Source organism: Lampetra fluviatilis, chromosome 3 (genome assembly GCF_964198595.1).
Source record: "Lampetra fluviatilis chromosome 3, kcLamFluv1.1, whole genome shotgun sequence".
Taxonomy (NCBI): domain Eukaryota; kingdom Metazoa; phylum Chordata; class Hyperoartia; order Petromyzontiformes; family Petromyzontidae; genus Lampetra; species Lampetra fluviatilis.
In genome coordinates this window covers 28514902-28537888 of record NC_136277.1, presented here as the reverse complement: position 1 = coordinate 28537888, position 22987 = coordinate 28514902, and the positions used below count along the sequence as shown (strand labels likewise).

The window sequence follows — 22987 nt, the reverse complement described above, 5'->3', positions numbered from 1 at the left end:
CTCTATTACAAATCTCCTACCATCTGCCCCTTGATCATCATCCAATGGGTGCTACTCATAATGCCTCTTCCACGAACCTGCATTTCTCCATTCTCAATATGTGCCAACCCACTGCAACCTCCTTATCCTGACTGCATCTACAATGCTTTCTTTCAACCTTCAATGGCAAACTTTGTTTCAGAAATCCCTGGCATCCTCCACATACACGTGCATCCACGGTCAAATGTCAGTCTCTATTAATGACCTGGAAATTGACCCTTACCCAAAACATTGGCTTGTGAAAACATCATTTAGATATTTAACGCAGCGCTTCTTAATGGCTTGAGTGGTAAAGTATTTTCCGCCCGTCTCTTCGACGACCATAACCAGAGACCACCGGCACCGCCCACACAATTACCATGGCCACCATCACCATCGTGGCTACCACCATCACCACTTTCATATTCCAACTTTAACCGCAATGGTCGCTACTATCACCACTGTCGAAATGCCCGTGACCATCATAACATTGCAGCCACCATCATCACCACCAACTTCCCTGTTATCGCAATCGTGACTATCACGATCACCACCATCATCACTGTGGTATTCCAACATTATCATTACCATCACCGTTGCTACTGGCACCAAACCATAACGGCAAGCAACATTTTCGGCCACCATCAACGCCACCTGTACCGTGACATCGCCAACATCATGGACTTCACAGCCATCACATCTATCGCCATCACTCCCTGGTGCTGTTGAGCCTGAGATGTTTGATGTCAGGAATGAAGTTGGGGCGGGCGGGGGGGAAGCTTTGGGCTCACAGGAAATCTCAACCTCACCAAGGATGGAAAACTGCTTAAAATGTCAACAGTCATTCTGACCATGAACAATTCTTCTGCAAACGAAGTGCACGCAAGGGCACTTGTGAATTATGATATTAATAATAATCACGATATGGTCATTGTGCATTTGAAATATCAAAGTAACAAGCGATGGAGGCAGTTGGTGAGGGAGGGCGAAGAGGAGAGCGGAAACATAAGGGAAACAATTTGTTTTGTTCGTAAATGCTAAGACCAGTGGGCTTTTTTTGTTAACAGAGATTAGGTTTCGCCCTCCTTCGTACCGCTGCTGCATTCGTGATGTGCATCGCAGACTGCCGAGTGAGTAGGCCATGGGAAGGAAACTGGTGCACTTGTGCAGCATGGAGCCTTTGCCAAGACGCCCACCAACAGCACACTGAGTCACCATTGTGAAGACTGCTATTCCCGCACGTAACAGAGCGCGCCACATTGCTGTGTTTATACGATCAACTGCTACTATTATTATTTTATTCCATCCTTTGTCACTGCTGGATTAAGGCGTCGCCATGCCACGTTGATCACAGCTGTTGCGTGGCCATACTTCACTGTGCTGGTCAGTACGGGTGGGTGAAGCAATGGGGGTGGGTCAACCCGCTACGGGTTTGAAAATCACTCGCCATGCAAGTTAGCTGTGTCTGGGAATTGAACTTACGTGGCCAGGTTCGTAGCACAGTGCGTCAACCACTGCACCACCACTCACCCCAACTCCATACCAGTGTCTTTATCCAGGACAATAAATAATTAAACTATAGGTCGGTCTCAAGATTCATTTTCAGGAGAGACTAGCTCAGGATGATCATTATTTTTCCTTGCTCAATAAAGTAAATTTCTCCCATTTCCTTTAAACGAACCCACGGTATCCAGAGAAAACTGCGTTTGTGCGTGGCGGGGTGCAGGTGGGCCTGGTGCAGTACGGGGAGACGGCCGTGCACGAGTTCACTCTCAGCGACTACGAGACCACGGAGCAGGTGGTGCAAGCCGCCAAGTACATCGAGCAGCGCGGGGGCCGAGAAACACGCACTGCCTACGCAGTCAACCACGCCAGGCAAGCCATATCGCGCCACGCATTGCCACGCCATGCTACGCCACACAAAGTCACACCGTGCCGCACCATGCCAAAATGCCGCTCCATGCCGCACCATGCCACTCAGTGCCACACAAAGTGACGCCACATCATGTCACGCCACACCACGCCACACCATAGCATACAACGCCATGCCTCACAATGCCATGCCACGCAAACGTCGTGCCACGCTGCACCATGCCACATGATGTGCAGTGTCACACCACATCACGCCACACGATGCCATGGCATGCTGAGTCACAGAGCCAAAGCACATTTTCTTTTCTTTTTCACATGGGATTTGAAAAATGGACCAAGTTTACAACTGTGTGTTGAGTTTGGAAAGCCATTCATTGGCATTTGGAGATTGCCAGATGGATTACATTTGCACCTCGTGAAAAAGTGTGCAATGATTAGTGATGCGAGTGATGGATTGCATTTTACCACAGTTGCAATTAGTTGACTCCTTAAATCCCCAAATGAGCCATGCCACGTATGCAAGCAACAATTCACTTCACCCACCCCTATTGCAGCATGATCTGATGATTGTTACGATTAGGGGTGAACTATTCTAATAGTTTTATTCGTGCTGTCTCGTTCACACTGTTTGACTCACTTGTGCAGTCTTCTTTATTATATCTCATTTGACCAGCCTAGTTTGCTCCGTTAACGTTCAAGTAAACGTTGCGTATTATTAAAATAATTTGTTACATTGTGTCAAAGCGCACACACGCCAAGCTATGCTGTGCCTTGCCACATTGAGCCATCAGCACGACCGCACATGACCACGCCCTGTCCTATCATTTCACCTGCAACTCAATCACACTGAATGCGTCTGATATCATCAGATGTCGAAAGCCAAGCATGGCTGAGCGTGATTAGGACGAGGATTGGTGACCACCAGGACTTGCCAGGTGTTGTAAGCTTCAGGATATGGAAATGTTTATAGCCGCCCTTTCGTACGCACCGCGGTGGGTTCCCTTCCACATGATGCTGCTGGCCAAACATCCAAAATGCGGAATCCTCCTGAAAAAAGAGTCTAGAGACTCAGCTCGGCTTTTTGTGGGCGAATAATCATCATCATAATCATCATCATCATAATTGGCATTTTTGCCACAGCGAGCTGTGCCTCGGTTTCCCCACGTCGTCGAGCTTTGCCACGCAGTGCCACGTTGCACGCAGCCCCCCCCCCACATCCAGCACTTCCTTACACAGGGCTTGGAGCGAATTTGGCACAACTTGCAAATGCAAAAGCTTCTCCAAAAAAACCTACATGATTAATTATAGTTCACACAACTCCGTACAGTAGATTAGCAGATACTTACATTTGTTTAAAAAAATAAAATAAACGGGCTCCTAACACGCTCCTTGAACATGTTAGCAAGTGCTGAAACATCTAAGTGGCGTGCTTTTTTGTTTAAATATATATAATGGAAGGTGCAAATGTGACAATTGAAGTTCAATGTAGCCAGGGGAAAATTCCCGCTGAGATGAACGCGTCATCCCACAAGGGCGTCAAGCAGACTCGATGTGCTGCTCTTTTTTAAATCCTTTATATTAAGTTCGCTTGCTTGCTTGCTTGCGTGCTTGCGTGCTTGCTTGCTTACGACCGTGCAAATCTTTCGGTCGTTTTTTAACCCACTTCCCGTGATCCAATCGAGCTGGCATTTTCCACACAGACTCGTTGTGCGAGACAATTAATGTTCGTGAAAAAAAATGTCAAAAATTTTACACTTTTTAGGGAAAACAAATTCAATATTTAATTACCAATTGCTTAATACTGGCAGACAATCATCTGACCCATAGGTGGCAGCCATCTCAAGCCAGAGGACGAGAAGACTCTAGCCGCCACGCATATAAAGGATTTATAGTGAAAAACTTTGTTTTCACGGGTTTACTTGTGGGTATGGTCAGGAATGAATTTCGAGCCGGTCTGTCTACCAGCGACCCAGAAAATATCTCGTTGAGAAATTAAGCCGTGTGTGTAATTATCTCAAAGAGCGGTCTTGGCGGCACAAATCCGCTTCACGTTTTCGTCTGCCGTTGGATGCCACATCCGCCCAGCTGCGATGCGTGCAATGCCAATGGGCATCAGCAGCGTCTGACCCATTTGGCATACCACCAGTGGGCACACAACACTGACCAGCATTTTCAAAGCAACAGGGAGTTATGGAACGCGTGAAGCAGCCATCCTTTGGCACTTGATGAAACAGGGGGTTTTTAACCGATGTGAAACGAAGGCTGAATATTTTAAACCGGGCCATGTAGCATTCTATGGTCTAAGTAATGAAATCCACACATTGGAAATCTACAAAACCCATTTTACTCTTTGTTTTAGCAAAGCTATCACGCGAAGCTTTGTTATTCATTGAAGAATGCTTTGGAATGTATTCACTTTTTGAACGTTGGTTATTTATTTTGTGCAGCATTCTGAAGAGCTCTTGGAACACAGGACAGGAAGCCTGCAGAGTGGAACAGTAGCTGCCTTTAGCTCCATCCCAGCTCCAGCCGTGGGCCAGATGCAATGAAGCTCCATCGGAGTCTGTAAAAAACTTTTGCTCAACCGATGAAAACCGCAGCGCGTGTTACCAAGCGGATTTCGAGGGGCGAGGGGCTTATTCTTCTTCTTTTTAAACTACGACTGTCGCTGGTAAATCTAAGTAAAGCATGCTGCGATGAAAAACTGTGGCAGACAATTCCAGACGTGTTTCTGAAGTAAAAAAAAAACTCCCCTGGGTTAATTACAGCGCCACGAAACTCGGCATGGTGGAATTGGCTTGATTTACTTGCACTGCAAACCTGCCCCCCCCACCCCCGCCCAAAACCCCACTGACATTAAATTTACAGCCAGAGCTGCCAATAGCAGCAGGGCCCTGCGTGCGTTGCGTCATTTAATCCACGGGAAATTAATAATGCCAATGGGCGACTGCAACTTTTATGTCCGTGCGTTGATATAATCGATATTAAGCAGAATGAGTCATATAAAGTCTTATTCTGGAGAGTTAAAATGACACAAACAAACTCAAATATTGGTGGCTCTGTACAACTCATCGGTGTTCATCGGTTGTCGCTTCGACTCTGCAAGTGACTGAGGGTCAATGACATTGTAAAATCACCCACTCAAAAATTTGCAATACAGTTTTGGTTTATAAAGCATCTAACAGAACCATATCTCAACATGTTGTTAAACCGAATAGCATTAGAGGTGGCGGTGTGAGGGTGGGTGGAGCGGGGAAGGGATTGTAGGTCAGATTAACAACTAGACTCACCGGCCAAGACATCACCTTGATGATTCACCACATCGTTGGCAATGAAGAGAGTCGCATGCTCTGGGGAAAAGAAATGCGCAAAGGGAAGATTGGTAAGCTGAGGGAATAACGTTTTTTTTGTGAGGAGCTCATTTGATGAAACATGTTCACTGCAGCAACCAGAGGAATTGCAAAAACTGCCGTGGCGAGACATTGCCGCTGCTCCCACTGCCTAGAATTCCATTCTTCTGGTCGTCTGCACCGCTGAGATTCCTTTGCCATTCAAGTGCAGGTTCACAAAAGGCACAATTTTGACAGAATTCAATCTTGAGTTGAAGCTTAACCCCCCCCTCCCCAACCGTTAAATGGGGGTGGGGGGAGATTGGTTAATAGGGGTACTGCAAAAATAAAAATTTAACCTAAGACCAGACTGGATTAACTGATGCCAAAATTCGCATGGCTTATGTAACATCCATGAGCTATTTTTTTTTTTACCATTTTAAAGAGGCCAGGTTGACACAATGCCAAGTGTCTCACACGGGGGGTTGGTCAGAACCCGTTGCGATTTACACACGGTTTATAGTGAGCTCCCATTCGAGACAAATGGAATGTCTTTAAGCAAAAAATAAACAAATTAGATCTCTGTGCAAAAAAAATGTCTGAACGCATCTTGACGTGGTTATATGCTACTGTACAGATATTTTCAGCTAACTATCGTTGAGAAGCAAACATCTGTGTTTGTTGAATTTTATTTAGTTAGGCCAGAGCATCTGTCCTTTCCTTTTCCTTCAAAATCCAAACTGAAGAATGTCCTTCAGGAATTCCTGCGGTGCTAAAGTGGGACGCCGGTAAGGACGGTGGCGTACGGAACCCGACGAGTTCCATTCCCGCTCACGGCCAACGACGATTATCTGAACCGGTCCCTGGGGCTCCCCTGGTGCGAGGTGCGATGTGCAAACATCGCCACTGGGGGAGACAAAGGCGGCCGGGCGTGATGCCGTCCACCCGCCCTCTCGCGTGCCGTGCCGGCCTTCATAGGGCTTGTTGACAGCACTTGCCCCTGCGGTGTGTTAAGCCTATACGGGGGACCTTTGTCTTTGTACAGAACCCCACGCACTCTTGCAGCTTGGCACAAGCTCAGGGAATGTCGATGCATGTTAATGGCTCATATTCCCAGGACACCTCAAATCAGAACATACATTTCTGAGCACGTAATAAAATACACTTGAACTGAAATGTCACTTTGTCTTAGACGCATTGAATCCTCAAATCTGGCAGCAACATTTGGCCAGACCGCTATGACCTCGGAAGCGTCGGGGTACAGTTTAGGAGGATAGATAGGTGGGCATGTGAGCAGGCGAATAAAGAGGTAAGCATGTAGGTGAGTTGGTAGGTGGGTAGGCAGCCAGGCAGGCCGATAGGTAGTAAGATATGAGGATATTTTTCGATTTAAAGCTTTCGTGACTGCAGGGATTCATCTTCTTGGTTCTTTCGGTAAAGTCACGTAGAAGGGAAGTAATAAAATAATAAAAATAAAACATAATAAAATGAAATAATTCTCACGACGTTTCGGCCACAACGCAAGCAGCCGTCCTCAGGCGAGGACGGCTGCTTGAGGACGGCTGCTTGCGTTGTGGCTGAAACGTCGTGAGAATTATTTCATTTTATTATGTTTTATTTTTATTATTTTATTACTTCCCTTCTATGTGACTTTACCGAAAGAACCAAGAAGATATGAGGATATGTTTCGCCCTTTGCCAATCCACTTCTGGGTGAAGGTTTCCACATGCCGTGTCGGTCACGTGGCTTATTTTACCAGACCATACCACATTGGTCAACGCGGGTTCGTGAAGGCTGGGAGTAGAGACATATGGACATAGCACAGTATGCTCATAGATTTGCTCGTCTGCCCTTTGCCAAAGCCTGCAGGTAGTGAGGTGGGTGGTTTTTATTAAAGCCAAGCTACAGCGCCAATGAGGCGTGCCTCTTTTGCGAGTAAAACGTGAGAAAGCAATTTAAGGGAAGAAAAAAAATCACGTGCAAAGAAAGATCGTTACAACGCCAGAAAGACCACGAAGCTCGCGACGGAATGAAGTGCAAAAACTGCAAAACGACCGGACGCTTCCCCGTGTTAAAAACCAAAGTCACGTAAAATAAAACAAATAAACCGACGGCTTGAGACGGTGCACGTGGTGGATATAGGTCGCTGTGTGCAGACACACGGAGAAGGAAACGGGAGAGAGGGTTGGAGTAGTGGGGGTGGTGTGTGTAGGTGTCTGCAAGAGAGAAGGGCGTAGGGGGGGAAGGACAAAGCGTGTGTGCGAGCAGAAAGAAAAAAAAGGAAATATTTAAAAGCACGTCTCCATGTGCGAGCCACGCTCGAAGGCTGTCAAGCACAGAGCACATGCACGCACACAAATATTATGGTCATTAAAGGCTGCAGGCATGCGAATACGATTACTCAACCGCCAAAGCATGAGCTTCGGGCCCAGGGAAAGACACGCACGAGTGAGGGTCCATGCAAACTCTGGAGTGAGGGAGGAGAGTGGTGGGCGAGGGAGGTTAGGGACACAACGATGAGTGGAGGAGATTGCGGTGGGGGCGGTGAAGGTGATGGTGGGAGGGGGCCTCTTTTGGCCGATTTTCTGTACCGATTTTAAGTTATCTGGTGAATTGGCACAGATGGGGCCTCCACATGCGAATGGAACTTGGCCGAAGAGCACACGAATTCTCCTGGTACTGTTACAGAATAAATACATCGGAGGGAGATCGTTTTTTGGAGCATATGGAGAGGCTGCAGCTGTCTGCAAAATTAAAAATAAAACCCGACGTATACAAATGGAGCTTTTGGCGGGGAGGCGGAAAAGGGGGGGAAATACAAAATAAAACCCCCCAGGCGAATTGCATTCTCGGCGGCTCTGTGTTAACGAGGGCACGCTCTTTGTTTGATGGTAGTTCTCGCTTGGACGTCGCTCTCCGAAGATGCCCCTAAAAACAACCATTGGGGGATATGGGTGACAAATATACTGCCCACAAATGGACAGACAAAAGGCGGTCGCTTCATTTATAGATAATGTTTCAGTCCATCGGACAATGGGCGGTTCGTGTCAATATAATTCAGCAGCGTGATTTTTTTAAAGAAAAATCTGGGATTGGTTTTGATCTTCTGAGTCTTATCAGTAGAATCAGAAGTGGTCCAGAGTTCACCCAATTTTATAATTACAGATTTTTTCTCTTCTAATATGCCAATTAGTTGATGGGTTCACATATGTATTTTACTCTTACATGGAGAGACAGCTTTTTGTTTTGTTTATAGGGTACATTTGTTATCCTGATCGTTGTCAGGGAATGTTTAGTTGCTAACACAATCTTTGAAAGTTATTTGACTGCTCAGAGTAACACTAAATATATATTTTATTCCACTCTATGTTAGATTCCAAGTCGTTTGTTTGAAATACAGTATATATAGATTCTGCACACATGCAATGCGTCAGTATGTACGCAATAACGTACACACAAACTGGGTTTGATAAACCCATAATCACGAGCACTGTATCGCAGTAAAACACAAGAAACGTGTTTCTCGCTCGCCCTTCTTCGCGAAAGACGAAGAAACTCGTGGATTTTTTTGGCTCACTGACTTTACTTGCCATCGAACACGTAGACGCCAAACTCTGCTGCCTGAAAACTACTCGTTAATACGAGCCATGTTGTTTCCGTTGGCTTTTAGACAGAGCCAATAACACACGCAGTGATTAAGCCACGTGACAAGAGATGTTTTAGGGATGTTTTTTTCTTTCTCCGTGCCAGGGACCTGGAGCCCTCTTTAATTTGTTGACCTTACCCCGCACCTCCGATTAGCACGGTTGGCTACGTACGGTGCGAAAGAAGTTCAACATACCAGAGGTGGGACAAAGTCATTGTTATGCAAGTCCAAGTCGAGTCGCAAGTCATCAAATTCATGACTCGAGTCTGACTCGAGTCCAAGTCACATGACTCGAGTCCACATCTCATAGGTGGGACAAAGTCATTGTTATGCAAGTCCAAGTCGAGTCGCAAGTCATCAAATTCATGACTCGAGTCTGACTCGAGTCCAAGTCACATGACTCGAGTCCACACCTCTGCAACATACAGTACATAATCGTCTGCAGTGGGTGATTCAGATGGAGGAGACGAGAAGAGGCTGAGGGTAGAGGTTTGTGGGGCTAAAGTGAACGGCGATTCGGCGCTTTTTTTCACGGTTGAAGAAGAAGACTGCACCGGCTCAGAATTCACACCGAAGTTCACGCTCCCACGGCAACCAGGCTTAGCTCCAAACCAGCCCCATGGAGTTACGGACGCAGGCCCCTGGCATTCATTTGTGCAGGAAATCCTTGCCGAGTCTCACTTTTCAAGACAGTCCAGCGTTGGGATGTTTGGACGATGACATTTATTATAGAGTGTGGTAAAGCCCGTGCACCGTGCGAGGAGATTGCACTCAAACCTCCACACGGATCGATTGATGATTCCATTTGCTGCACCGGTATCTCGAATCCCTGGGCAGATGTTGCGGAGTCACCGCAGGATGAGTGCGTTTGGAATGTCACTCGCTTGGCGTGACCTTCCCGGGCCAGACTCGTGTTAAAATAATCCACAATAATGTAGATCTTATCTTCGTCTGACATAGGTTGTTGATTGTGATCTTCCAGATGATTCACAGTTAAACGCTCGTCTAAAATAGACATTTATTTACGGACAATAACAAACGCATGTTTCATGATACTTATCTCCCATGAACATTGCTAACAAGTGACAACAACACAGACGCCTTTCCACACCTCCGTCTGGAACTGATCAGGCCCAGAGGGATCAGGAATCGGAAGCGGTCCTGTACCAGCAGCGTTGCAAGTCTGAAGTCACTTTCTGATCATTTACAAAACGGTTCAATCCCCCCTGCCATAGAGATGGTTTCCTGGCATCTAGGAGTGGGAAAAGCATTTATCGAACGCGCATATGAAGCAGAGTTATCCATGTGATCATATTTATGGAATTTGGTATTTTAATTGGCTTCCATCTCGCATGCCATACCCTTGTACACCGCTACCACCACTACTTACCCACCATCACCAACTCCGTGCCGAGTGCAGGTCGGAGGCCTTCAGCCCGCTGTTTGGGGCGCGCGAAGGCGCCAGCAAGGTGATGATCGTGGTGACGGACGGCGAGTCTCACGACAGCGAGGACCTGACCGAGGCCATCGCCGCGTGCGAGCGCGACAACATCACGCGCTACGCCATCGCCGTGAGTGGCGCGCACAGGGCCGGGCGTCGCCAAAAACGCCGTCGGCCCACGGCGGCACTCGGCGGCTATAAATGTCCATGCGATGGGCCACTCCATTGAGCTGTCGTGTGGCCATGTCGCTTCTGGAAAAAGATAAAAAAAAGTTATACAGCTCAAGTGTGTGTGGGCCCCTTACCTAGTTAAAACAACAAAAGAGTAAAAAAAATGTTGTTCAATAAGTTCACGACGAGATCATGTGGTATTATTGGGTCAAAATTTGATCAATTACTCGCAAGTTCCTTGATTGAGAAGCCACAGCAACATCGCCCCCCTATTGGCAGGCTAATGACCACTTTCTGGCCGGTGCTACGTTCACCTTGTTCCTCGCGGAGACAGCTGCCACCGGGGGAGATGCCCTGCCGAAGGTCACCTCGAGATGTGCTACATGGGGAGTGCATTATGAAATGTTAAGTGATCGTGATGATGGTGGTTTATTGAAAGATGTTTGTTCTATAAGTCTGCCATTTTTATTACAACTCAAGAACCAAATGATCTTACAGGGTTAAGTAAAACATAAACAAATTTTGCAGCAAAATGTTTTATTATTCCCCTTTCCAAAACGTAAGGTTGTCAGTCGAAAGAGCGACACCTGATTTGGCGAGTGGGCACGAACTTTAATGCGGAGGATGAACAACTGGGATACCGCTGCCGCTTCGACTCTCGCGTGCGAGTCGCAATGCAACAGCCATTCAGCAAATATCAGAGAGCGCGACGAAGGGTGCGTTTTTGGATGGGGTAAAACGTGAGTGGGCGTCGCAAGCCCATTCGTCGTGCGTCCGTTGCGGCGCACGAGCGGCAACTGCAGACAGCAGAAGCTAGCACTGCACTGTGTACTGCTGAACAGAGAACGGGCAAATGTTCAGCCTTGAAGAGCAGACGAGCGGAGACGCGATCGTTGGAGATATCTAAAGCATCGACCACTCATAGAACTACATTTGTGCTAACCTATTAATCCGTTACTTACTATTGTTGTTTCAAAGATCTTACACAATTTCCCGAACCTGTTACGTCAGTTACAGGAAATACAAGCCGAGTAGATAGATCAGTATTTTATGAAGAAAGAAAATGTGATTGTGTAGATATGTTTGCGGTGAACGTAAGAGCCAGGAATGCTTTGACAAGATAAGCATCTATCTACTTTATTCTTGCATAACTGATGTAATGTTGGTGAAATTTACCATTTATAAGTGTTCTTTTTCGCAAGAAGCAAACAAAAATTACCATTTTGTATGCTTATTTAACTTCGTAATAAGGAAATGGTATACAAAAATTATTCTGAAAATAATTCCCATAACGGAAACAGTAAAACCTATACAGATTCTGCTGTGGGTTTTTTTGTTTAAGAAACTACAGAAATTCATGAGGACAGATTCAGGAAACTTTTTTGTGGCTCCATAATTCTGAAATACACTTTTCTTTATGTGACTTACGGTTTTTCTGTTTACAAGGAGAACCAGGGATTACAAGGCCTGACCCTCAATATGAAAATACATTGGGTTGTAATTGGTGAATTGAAAAAGATTTGATTCGTTTTTTTGCAAAAAACAAACAAACCTCTCACTGGAATGACACTGAACATTAATAATTAAATGTATTTCACAAATCAATTTAATACAATAGATTTTATTGAACAATCTTAATAAAAAAACATGTATTTGCATTAAATACATTATTCCAATGGTTCAGGCCAGATTGTTCACTTGTTAGTGCCACGTGAACTCCCACAAAATCCAATCAGAACACTGATTACCTTCTAATGCAAACACTAATAATATATATTTTTTCTCATTGCCCACATAAATAGGTACCGTAAAATTTGTCACACCAGGAGGTAGAAATTTCTGCTCTGGCCCATGGACAATGGGCTATTATTCTCACCATAATAGCCGCATTTTCATAGAAATCTTTCATCAGAATTTTGTCAGATGTTGTGAAAAATTTATCCAGGTGTAGCTGTTTTTTTTTTTAAAGAAAAACCTTACAAAATGAACAATCGTCACGATGGGGATGACACCCACATTTGTTAAACTTATAAAAAATATCCAAATTAACCCACGTCAAGCATTCCAAACAACCACACACACACTCATCTCCCATTGTCTCGTCAATGTCCCAATTTCACTGCTCAGCCGCCCACCCTGCTCTTACCTCCACGTGTGCGCTGTTCCTCCAGGTGCTCGGCTATTACAAGCGCAAGAACATCGACCCCTCCAACTTCATCTCGGAGCTGAAGGCCATCTCGAGCGAGCCCGAGGAGAAGCACTTCATCAACGTGGCAGACGAGGCGGCCCTCAACGATATCGTGGGGACGTTAGGCGAGCGGATATTCAGCCTGGAGGGTGAGGAGTGCCGGTTAACTCTTTAAACGTTGTGGTCTTGAAGCACCTCTAGTGGCTGCAGACATCTCACATCAACTAATTGCAAGCATACTCTTTGGTTCTTTCGGTAAAGTCACGTAGGTATAAAATAAAATAAAATAGATCACGACGTTTCGGGCGCAACACAAGCGTCCGTCATCAGGTGGGAAAGCATGTTCGGCTGCTGATGCAGACTGTTTTAAAAGGTTTGAGGGAGAGATAAGACTTTTAAAACAGTCTGCATCAGCAGCAGATCATGCTTTCCCACCTGATGACGGACGCTTGTGTTTCGCCCGAAACGTCGTGATCTATTTTATTTTATACCTACGTGACTTTACCGAAAGAACCAAAGAGTATGGATTCCTGCAGTCATGAAAGCTTCAAATCAAGATTAATTGCAAGCAGTTGCAAATCTCAAACAGTATATATATATCTATGGGACGCTTTTGCCAGGAACAAGATATTAAATTTCTGGCATAATTACAGGAGGTGTTAAGATATCCACACACCAAATACGATGGCATCGAGTCGTCATTAATCACACATACTTGTGGTATTGTGAGCGAGCGATCTTATAATTTCTTACCGCTCACACCACCTTCCCGCATTGCGGCGCGCCAGGGACGGTGACGCAGAACGAAACGTCCTTCGACATGGAGATGTCTCAAGTCGGGTTCTCAGCAGCTGTGGTGAAGGTGGGAACAAAGCAAATGAAACACCGAATTAAAGCGGAGTTGTGACTCATGGCCAATACAATGTTTTTTTAAATTGTTAAATATTACGAACGTAAGCACCGGAATTGTTGAATTACGGGGTCAGATTCACGCGTGAGTTTTTTGGTGAGAACTTTTTTGGTGAGAACTTTTTTGGTGAGAACTTTTTTGGTGAAAACGTTTTTTGGTGAAAATTTTTTTGGTGACAACTCTTTTGGTGAAAACTTTCCATCGCCAACAACGACGCGGATCGCGCCCCACTTTTGGCGATGGGGATGACGTCGTTTGCCACGATGGGATTGGGGCCTCAATACGTTAACGTGCCAACCTCAACACATTGCACGAATATCCCAAAACTATTAGAAAAAAGTGAAGAGAACAAGCCAAAAGTGTACAGCATCTGTGCAGTATGCGAGTGGAAAATGGCTCGAGGGCTCAAGGAATAGTTGTTGAAATCCCGAGCGAGCATTTCGAAGCACCGCTCCATATGCACAGCAGAGAGAGAGAGAGAGAAGACTGCAGATTGTGACTTACATTTAGAGACCATGCTCATTTTATCCTCACAGCGGCTTTTGGCTGGCCATCGCACGCTTTCAGATGTGCTTCTGTGGCCGTCTGGAATGCTCTTCCTTCTGATATTAGGAAGCCACTGGAGCTGTGCACTTTTAACTCTAGATTGAAAATTCACTTCTTTCGAACTGCTTATTGTGTTTCGTTTGTCGTCCTTCCCTCGCACCTCCATTTACCACGGTTGGCTACGTACGGTGCGAAAGAAGTTCAACATACGCAATTACATTTGAACCATGAGACACTATGCCCGTCGATTCAAGCTGCAGAGTGACTCGGCCCCGTGAAACTCATTAGCTCCCGGTCCCCTTTTCCCCACTAACGTCTCCGCTCGTTTCCCCCGTCACTCAGGACGGCATCCTGCTGGGCGCCGTGGGAGCGTACGACTGGGGCGGCTCCGTTGTGCGCAAGAGGGGCACCCACTTCACGGTGCCCGCTCGCTCCGCCTTTGGCAAGGAGGCCCCCGTGGAGCTCCAGAACCACGCCGCATACCTCGGTGAGAGGGGTCCCCACGCTCAGTGTGGGGGGGGAGGGGGGGCGGCCACCGTCGCTACCAGCTGCCGCGTCGGCTTGTTAGGCAGCGTGACGACTCACAGATTTGGCGATTTAATCGATTCGCTTTGGTATGATATTTTTGTTTTTAAGTCACGTTTTACTGAATATAGGCCCAAGGTCCAATGTGACAAGCGGCCGGCAACAGAGAGCACGATTGCATTGAGAGAGGTTCTAAGAACAGGAAAAGAGACAATGGGAGGGAATTTCTAAGTTTAGCAGTTTGAGAGAAGACGCAAAAGGAAAAATAAGTGATCTTAAGGGGTGGATTTTAAACGATGGGGACTGAGAGAGCCTGCCGAGGAGAGAGTTCCATTAGTCTAGTTTGGATGTCAGTATTCGCCAGTACTTGCCCCTTCGCCAGCACGAATCGGCATTTACCGACACACATTGAAAGAGATGGGCAGCATCTATATAAAATATGCAATTCCATTACATTGCATTACATTTGTGATGAGCATCTTACTTCACACGCGACTCATAGCAACTGCTAATTGGTATCTAAGGTACATTTCCCCCCCAGTTACTTTGCCATCTCTAGCGGATACCGTGATGATAGTTCGTTGTCCTGAAAGCGCGTAATGCAGTGACCATCTTTGTTCGATGGCTAGCCATCAATAGCTCGTGATGGTAGCGACGATGGTGTTGAGGGAGATCATGGTGGAACACGAGACCTTCCGAGATTAGGAAGCCACCAGAATTTTGCACTTTTGAATCCAGATTGAAAACTCATTTCTTTACAACCGCTTTTTCTGTTCAGTTTCTTGTCCTTCCCCGCACCTCCAATGAGCACGGTTGGCTACATACGGTGCGAAAGAAGTTCAACATACGTGCGCACGCACACGACCGGGCGACCTCCGTCGCCGACCCCTACTAACGAGGCATCTTTCCCGTGCACCGGCGACCCCTTGCAGGCTACTCGGTGGGGTCGGCCCGGCCGAGCCGCTACGCGGAGCACTACATCGCCGGCGCGCCGCGCTTCAACCACACGGGCAAGGTGCTCATCTTCAGCCTCGACGAGCAGGCTCACGTGACGGTGCACCAGGCCATCCACGGGGACCAGGTGAGACCTGGCCTGGGGGGGCGGGGGGGGGGGGTCCACTGCTACGGTGGTGGGGGAGTGGAGGGCCGCCAATGGGTACAGATGTTTACGTTTCATATCCTGTACAGTGTACGTATTGTGAATCAGCCCTTGAGAAATACAAACCTGTCAACCGCTTATCAGTGCCCTAACTTATTACAGACCAATTCAGATGTTATTGGTCACCCCGTGCCCTTATACATCTCAACGTTCATCCTACAAAGTCCCATCGCATGGGAGAAACACAAACAAATGGACAAGAACAAAACGTTTGCCCATATTGAAACGTCTATACGCTGTATGGACCTGAAGAATACGGGTAAACCGTATGGGTTGACGGGTATGGAAATAACCGGCACGTACACCTTGAACATCAACCAAGGCAAGTGCTGCTGGCGAGCGACCGCCTGTGTGGAAGAAAGAAATGAAGACGTCGTCGTGATCGAAGCCATTGATGCCACCGCAACCTCTGCCCTCCACCAGATCCCACAGCTGACGCACAGTAGACACACAGCGATCTCTAAGATCGGCCCGAACAGAGTATCCCACCATCCGGTCTTAGGTCTTCCCCTAGGGAGCCGCACTTGTGGAGACGACGCCTGTTTCGCGAACCCACCCCTTGCCCGTTCTACAATGCACCCTTTTTTTTGCCGAATCATATCTACCTGTTAAGACCAGCACGCCTCAAGCGATGAGCATTGAGCCTTGTTGGTTGGTGTGTGTGTGTGTTAAAAGCAACTTCACTTGCCACCCGACGCACGCATTATCGCATTAGTCTTCTTGAAAGAAAATAAAAAAATAAATCGCGAACATGTGGCGAAGAGTCCCGTCCCATGCTAAGTCTCTTCCTGCCGCCCTTTAAATTCAAACTGCTTACACGAGGGCGGCAGCTGGAGACCGTTGCTGGGGATCAGGGCGGTAATAGAACCCCCGTGCCACGGCCCTCTGCTCTTGGGCTGTAAATGTAAAACGGATTTGTGCATGACCCGGGGTTCAGCTTTGGAATTTGAAATGATGAAGCATAGTGCATACCGTCTGCTCGTTATTTATTTAAACGGTTCTCTCTTCTGACACGTTTCATTCGGTTGACAATTCTTAAAGGGTTGGGAGCGGTGGTTTTGCGGTGGCGAGCATGCCGCACTGTGAACTTAGCCGCGCAAGTTCCATTAGTGGCCACGGCTAACATCAGTGACAAGTGAAATCGGAACCTCTCCTGGGGCCGCCCTTTCGCCAAAACCACACAGACCAATTCAGTAAAGTATTGTAAGATAACCCCTTGACCCGCACGGCCTCCAGCGGTGGAACGACAAAGGGCTGTTTGTGTACGTGTACACGTGACTGAGAAGTGATACGCGTCTTGATCTCTGTGCGGCAGATCGGTTCGTACTTTGGCAGCGAGGTGCTGTCGGTGGACGTGGACTGCGACGGGGTGAGCGACCTGCTGCTCGTGGGTGCGCCCATGTACCTGGGGCCGGGCAACCGCGAGACAGGCCGCGTCTACGTGTACACCTTGACGCAGGTTGGCTCCCGCGTGCCTCCGCGTGCTTCCGCGTGCCTCCGCGTGCCTCCGCGTGCCTCCACGTGCTCCCACATGCCTCTGCGTGCTACCACGTGCTCCCACGTGCCCCTGCGTGCTCCTGCGTGCCCCCGCATGCCCCAGCGTACCTCCGATTAGCACGGTTGGTTACATGCGGCGCGAAAGAAGTTCGACGTACGTACAAACACTCGTACGCACGCAAGCTCGTTCACCCACACAAACGTAAGACACACACACAAATACATGGGTAGCCGCACTTGTGCAGGTACACACACATATGCAAGCACGGACACGTGCACAAAGGTTAACAAAAACACACGCACAAACATTGCCCATGTAGCCTACACAGAGTGCTGTTGGCAAGAACTCATGGAGGCCAACACAGTGCATCTGAAGGTGGTGTGGCCAGCACCACTCACTCACTCAACAGCTGGCACCCACGACCAGGTGGTGGTGACATCATCACGGTACCCTTGCCAGCCATGGGGCACTCCCGAGGTCACTGCTGACAGGAGAGGGTCGTGGGACGGACCCCGTTGTCGTGGGTTCTCACGCCGGGCTGGCTGGAAATTGTATCTACTTTATCACCACTGTCATCATCACTCATCACACGCTGCACGATCATTCTCTGTGACCAAAACGAATTTACACACAGGTGCAATGCCGCACGCACGACTCGGTTTTAAATCCACTTTCTGCCAAGCTGCGTACCAACGGCATATTGCGGTTGCAGGGAATGAAATGGGGCCTTCCCCATCCGATTTCTCCCTCTCTTTGTTGCCCGATACCTGGGCCTCTTCGTTCGACGGGTCCCAGAACAGAGGCACCGCCTGCACGCTCTGCTGCTGTGCCACTGCCGCGCACACAAGGTGCAAACGTCGATCGTTTAAAATATTGAGTTTCAATTCTAGATTTGAAGCTTTCGTGACTGCAAGGATTCATATTCTTAGGTTTTTTCGGTAAAGTCACGTAAGTAAAGAATTAAAATTAAAATTAATAAAAGTAAAATAAAAAATAAAATAAAAATTACAACTTACTTGATACAGCTATCGTGCTGTGACGGTTCCAACTGAAGACGGAAGCTTGTGTTGCGTCCAAAACGTCGTGATTTTTACTGTATTTTTATTTTACTTTTATTAATTTTAATTTTTTACCTACGTGACTTTACCGAAAAAACCTAAGAATATTGACTTTCAACTTCACTCGCGGTCTCCTCCTCTCTCTACCCAGCGCTCGTTCCGACCGGCCGGCTTCCTCCACGCGGAGGAGCGGCAGCAGGACGCCCGCTTCGGCTCGGCCATCGCGCTGCTGCCCGACATCAACCAGGACGGGCTGGCGGACGTGGTGGTGGGGGCCCCGCTGGAGGACGGCCACCGTGGGGCCCTCTACATCTACCACGGCCGCGGGCGCACCTTGAGGCCGCAGCCCGCACAGGTCTGTGTGTGTGTGTGTGCATGTTGAACTTCTTTTGCACCGTACCTAGCTAACCGTGCTAATTGGAGGTGTGGGTAAGGACAACACACTGAACACAAAAAGTAGTTGCAAAGAAATGAGTTTTCAATCTGGATTCAAAAGTGCTAAATTCCGGTGGCTTCCTAATCTCGGAAGGTCTCGTGTTCCACTATGATCTCCGTCGGCACCACCGTCGCTACCATCACGAGCTATTGATGGCTCGCCATCGAACAAAGATGGTCACTGCATTACGCGCTTTCAGATGCGCTTCTGCAGCCGTCTGGAATGCTCTTCCTTCTGAGCTGTGCCCTGTTAAATCTACATTGAAAATTAATTTCTTTAGATCTGATTTTTGTGTTTAGTTTTTTGCCCTTCCCTTGCACCTCCGATTAGCACGGCTGTCTACGTATGGTGTGAAAGAAGTTCTACATACATACATCACAACCCACGACCGCTATCGACAACATTACAACTACAGCCATTGCCACCACCACCATCACTTCCATCATTACCATCACACCCACGTGCAGAATCAACATCACTTAAACCACCATTGGCGACATCAACTGACCATCACCATCACAATCAATGACTACCAGCGGTACCTCCATGATCGCTGTCATCACCACCTTTACAACCACAATGCCATCAACATCGCTATGACCACCACTATTTCCATAACCACCGCTATTTCCGTAACCACCATCACAGCTAATAGCCACCAATGGTACCAAGGACACCGTCATCACTTGCAGGCGAACACTGTTCGTCACAGCTGTGAACCCGCATACCAAGGGGCTCTCGCATGACATGTTTAGCCTCATAAAAAAGCTCCGCTTACTTGGAAAAATGTTTTTAACTTATGAAGTAAGATCATGAAAAATGTGAGCGTTGTGCTGCGATGGATCCATTTATATTAAAGTCTGCTTGGATTTGCCGCTAGCGTTGGCACGTGGTCAGACTTGTGAACGTTGCTAAAGGCCAGCACAATTGAAAACGATACAAAGCACTTGACCTTCAAGTGTGTACAGAGTAATACGATAGGCACACGGCAGGGTAACAGGGTAAGGGTTTACGTGTGAATAATGTGCACATTTACAGACAGGAAGGTATGTGAATTCTATGCTATATGGATAGTACTGCTTATAGATAGCTTTACTAACATTTAAGCATGATATTTTAGAGAATTGTGTAATTTGCATGATGGGAAACTAACACCATGTGTTAACTACTGGGGGTGGGGAGTGGTGGCGCAGTAATTCTTGGACTGCGCTATGAACCTGACCACCCGAGTTCAATTCCTGGCCATGGCAAACGTCAGTGGTGAGAGATAACAAGTGCTGGGAAGTCCATCAACTCATTGAAACCTACTACTCAGAATGTGAATATTCATTGACACTGGAGCAATCCGATGAGCTATGAAGCTCTTTTTCAAAGATGTCCAGTAGGGGCGGGTCAGAACGTTACAACAACTAACATGGGTACCACCCGGCCACAAGTAGCTCCCCATTGTATCCCGTGTGTAAGGTTGCTTACCCCTGAGATTCCCAGCCTTCGCTAGCTTCTGGCCACCCTGGTCATGCTTGAAAATGAGACCTCTCCTGGTCTCACGAGTTCTCACCTGGTTAAACAATTAAATATGGAACCCCACCTTGTGTGGCTTGCCCGATTAGCTGGCACGCGACACAGCTGGTATGTATGTTGAACTTCTTTCGCACCATACGTAGCCAACCGGGCTAATTGAAGGTGGTGATGAGGAACCGCGTTGTGTGCCCCCTGTCGTTGCCGGTACCCCCAGAGGGTTGCGGCAGTGGACGTGAGCTCCAGCCTGGTCTACTTTGGCCGCTCGGTGGACGCTCGCCTCGACGTGGATGGGAACGGGATCGTGGACCTGAGCGTGGGCGCCCTGGGCAACGCCGTCTTGTTACGGTGAGGTGGCGCGGGACTAAACCCAGATCCTCCGCTCCTCGCTCTCTCGCTCACTTGCGTCGTCCACTCCCACCCAGCGGCGTAGCTGGCCAGTGTGCAGGCGGTGCAGCTGCACCAGGGCTTCAAACGTGGATGGGTCTTGTGAATCTTCTTCTTGGTTTTTTCGGTAAAGTCACGTAGAAGGGAAGTAATAAAATGATACAAATAAAACATAATAAAATAATTCTCACGACGTTTCGGCCACAACGCAAGCAGCTGTCCTCAGGTGAAGACCAGGTCTGTTGGGGAGACAGCGTCTGAATGAAACACCACCACGCTTGGAGCGTATATTTAAGCTGGGTTGGAAGGGGGGAAGGGCGCCTTGACAAAAGAACTTGCATATCAAGAGGAATTTAGCATATTTATGGGAAATACAGGTATGTGATTAGTACTACTTGTGAAATGCGTAGGAGGTGGGCAGGGGGGTTTCAAAGTCATATTATGCCCGTGCATTATGCAGGATTAGCAGCATCAAAGGGAGGGGATAGGGGTAGCATTAATAAAGGGAAGGAATGTTTTGTGAATGTGAATGTTGTAAAAGTTTTGATTTTTGGCGAAGTTTTCTCCTCAGGGCAAAATAACACTGTTCGGATTTAAATGTTTATTGTTTTCATTGAGCTCTTTTTAAATGTCTGTCGTTATGTTGCCAGAAAGTTGTTTCTGTCTGATTCTGAGTGTAGAAATAATGCAAAGGTTACAATTATTTTTGCCAAAAGTCTGCTTATTGAAAACAGCTTCACAATGTGTGTGTTTTTTCTCCCCGGGACATTACAAGTCGGTTATTTTGTCCGTTGGTAAATATTACACCACTAATTACGACGCATTTACTCGTAGACCTCCCCTGTTCTGCTACTTTAGATAGTCCTATTACAGTGATATATCCTTTTTACCTAGGAAAGTAGCAACCTAGCCTTAGCATATTGTTATTTTTATCAACTTGCTTCATTTTCCTCGTACCCTTTACAATGGGCCTGCTCACCTTATCACCCAAACTCCACCCACCCGTAATCCTGACCATCTCTGTTTTTATTATGCATTCACCCCACTGACACACACATTTCTCCGAATGTCCGCTTTTGTGTTTGTTTGCCTCTTTCGCTGGTTGTGGAGTATACTGTGCATTTGTAAATTTAATTTAAAAAAAAATATCGCTCTTTGGAAGGTGGCAACCGTGCCCGGCATTGCTGGTAAATAAACTTGAACATGATGGTAACACGCCGCACCCCTCTTTATAGAACATTTCAAAAATGAATAAAGTTTCCTGCCTAGCGCCGATTAAAATGTCTCTCTCCCGCAACCGCGCTGCAGGTCGCGCAGCATCGTTCACATGAACGCCACGGTGACCTTCAGCCCTCCCAAGGTGATCCTGCTCAACAAGAGCTGCCTGCGCAACGGGAAGGACTCCATCTGCGTGACGGCCACCGTGTGCTTCCACGCGACCGCCCGCTCGCCACTCACCCCCGACTCCGACATCTGTGAGTCGCGCCGGTTTTACGATCGGACCCGTGCACGCGCACACGTGCACGACCTGTACGCCGACTTCGGCTGCCCTGCAGACAGTCTGGCACCCCCGCCATAGGAATGTGGAATTTCCACCGCCAGCTCCGTGCCACCACTGGCAATGAGAGCACTGTTCAGTATTCGCTTGAGCAGAGACACTTTGACACGGCGGTGAGGTTTGTCCGCTTTCCGTTGGCTTTAGTGTCACACCCCCCCATGGGTGTAAAATGTGTTGCTTCGCTGATGATGGAGATTTTATTTGTATTTCAATGTTCGTGTTTAGCACAGAACTTAAGCAATTCACAACTTTAGGATGACCATAACTGATGAGTAAGGTAACAACTCGTTTTTGGAAATCTACAATTACAAGCACTCACAATGATCAATATGTACTGTATCATTCTTAATTGAGAGTGGTCATCTCACCACGCTTGCACCTTGTTCCAGGCTATAAAGTCCCCTTGGACAACTCACTGCGAACGATTTGGCATAAGCCTCATTGTTTTTGTACACTCCATATGTAATTTCCACCAGGTTGACTCGTTTTTGTCCTAATTTTACACCACATTTCTTTCATTTACCGAGGCTGTAATTTAAAATGTGATTTGTATGCTCTTATGAAAGCATCCAGCGGTCGTTGTTACCACTTTAAAGCTAGAGTTGAGTGGTGCTGATCTTTTCTGGCAGTGCCGAGGCCTTCATCTGTGAAAGCAACGGGCTGTCTTGTAGTAAAGCCACATGTCCTTGCCTAAGAAAGCAATGGACAATTCACTTTCTTTTAGCCA

At 47.4% G+C, this 22987-nt stretch overlaps 1 protein-coding gene across 1 annotated transcript in view; it reads left to right on the top strand.

The window, feature by feature from the left end:
* The window catches only part of LOC144955813 (integrin alpha-11-like), a 100546-nt gene that overhangs the window by 45408 nt on the left and 32151 nt on the right, over positions 1 to 22987 (top strand). Inside the window, 10 exon segments of the mRNA XM_078886005.1 lie at positions 1745 to 1893; positions 10286 to 10436; positions 12649 to 12814; positions 13454 to 13527; positions 14464 to 14608; positions 15579 to 15727; positions 17121 to 17264; positions 18513 to 18716; positions 20533 to 20663; positions 22011 to 22177. Of these exon segments, the coding sequence (XP_078742131.1) occupies positions 1745 to 1893; positions 10286 to 10436; positions 12649 to 12814; positions 13454 to 13527; positions 14464 to 14608; positions 15579 to 15727; positions 17121 to 17264; positions 18513 to 18716; positions 20533 to 20663; positions 22011 to 22177 (1480 nt within the window).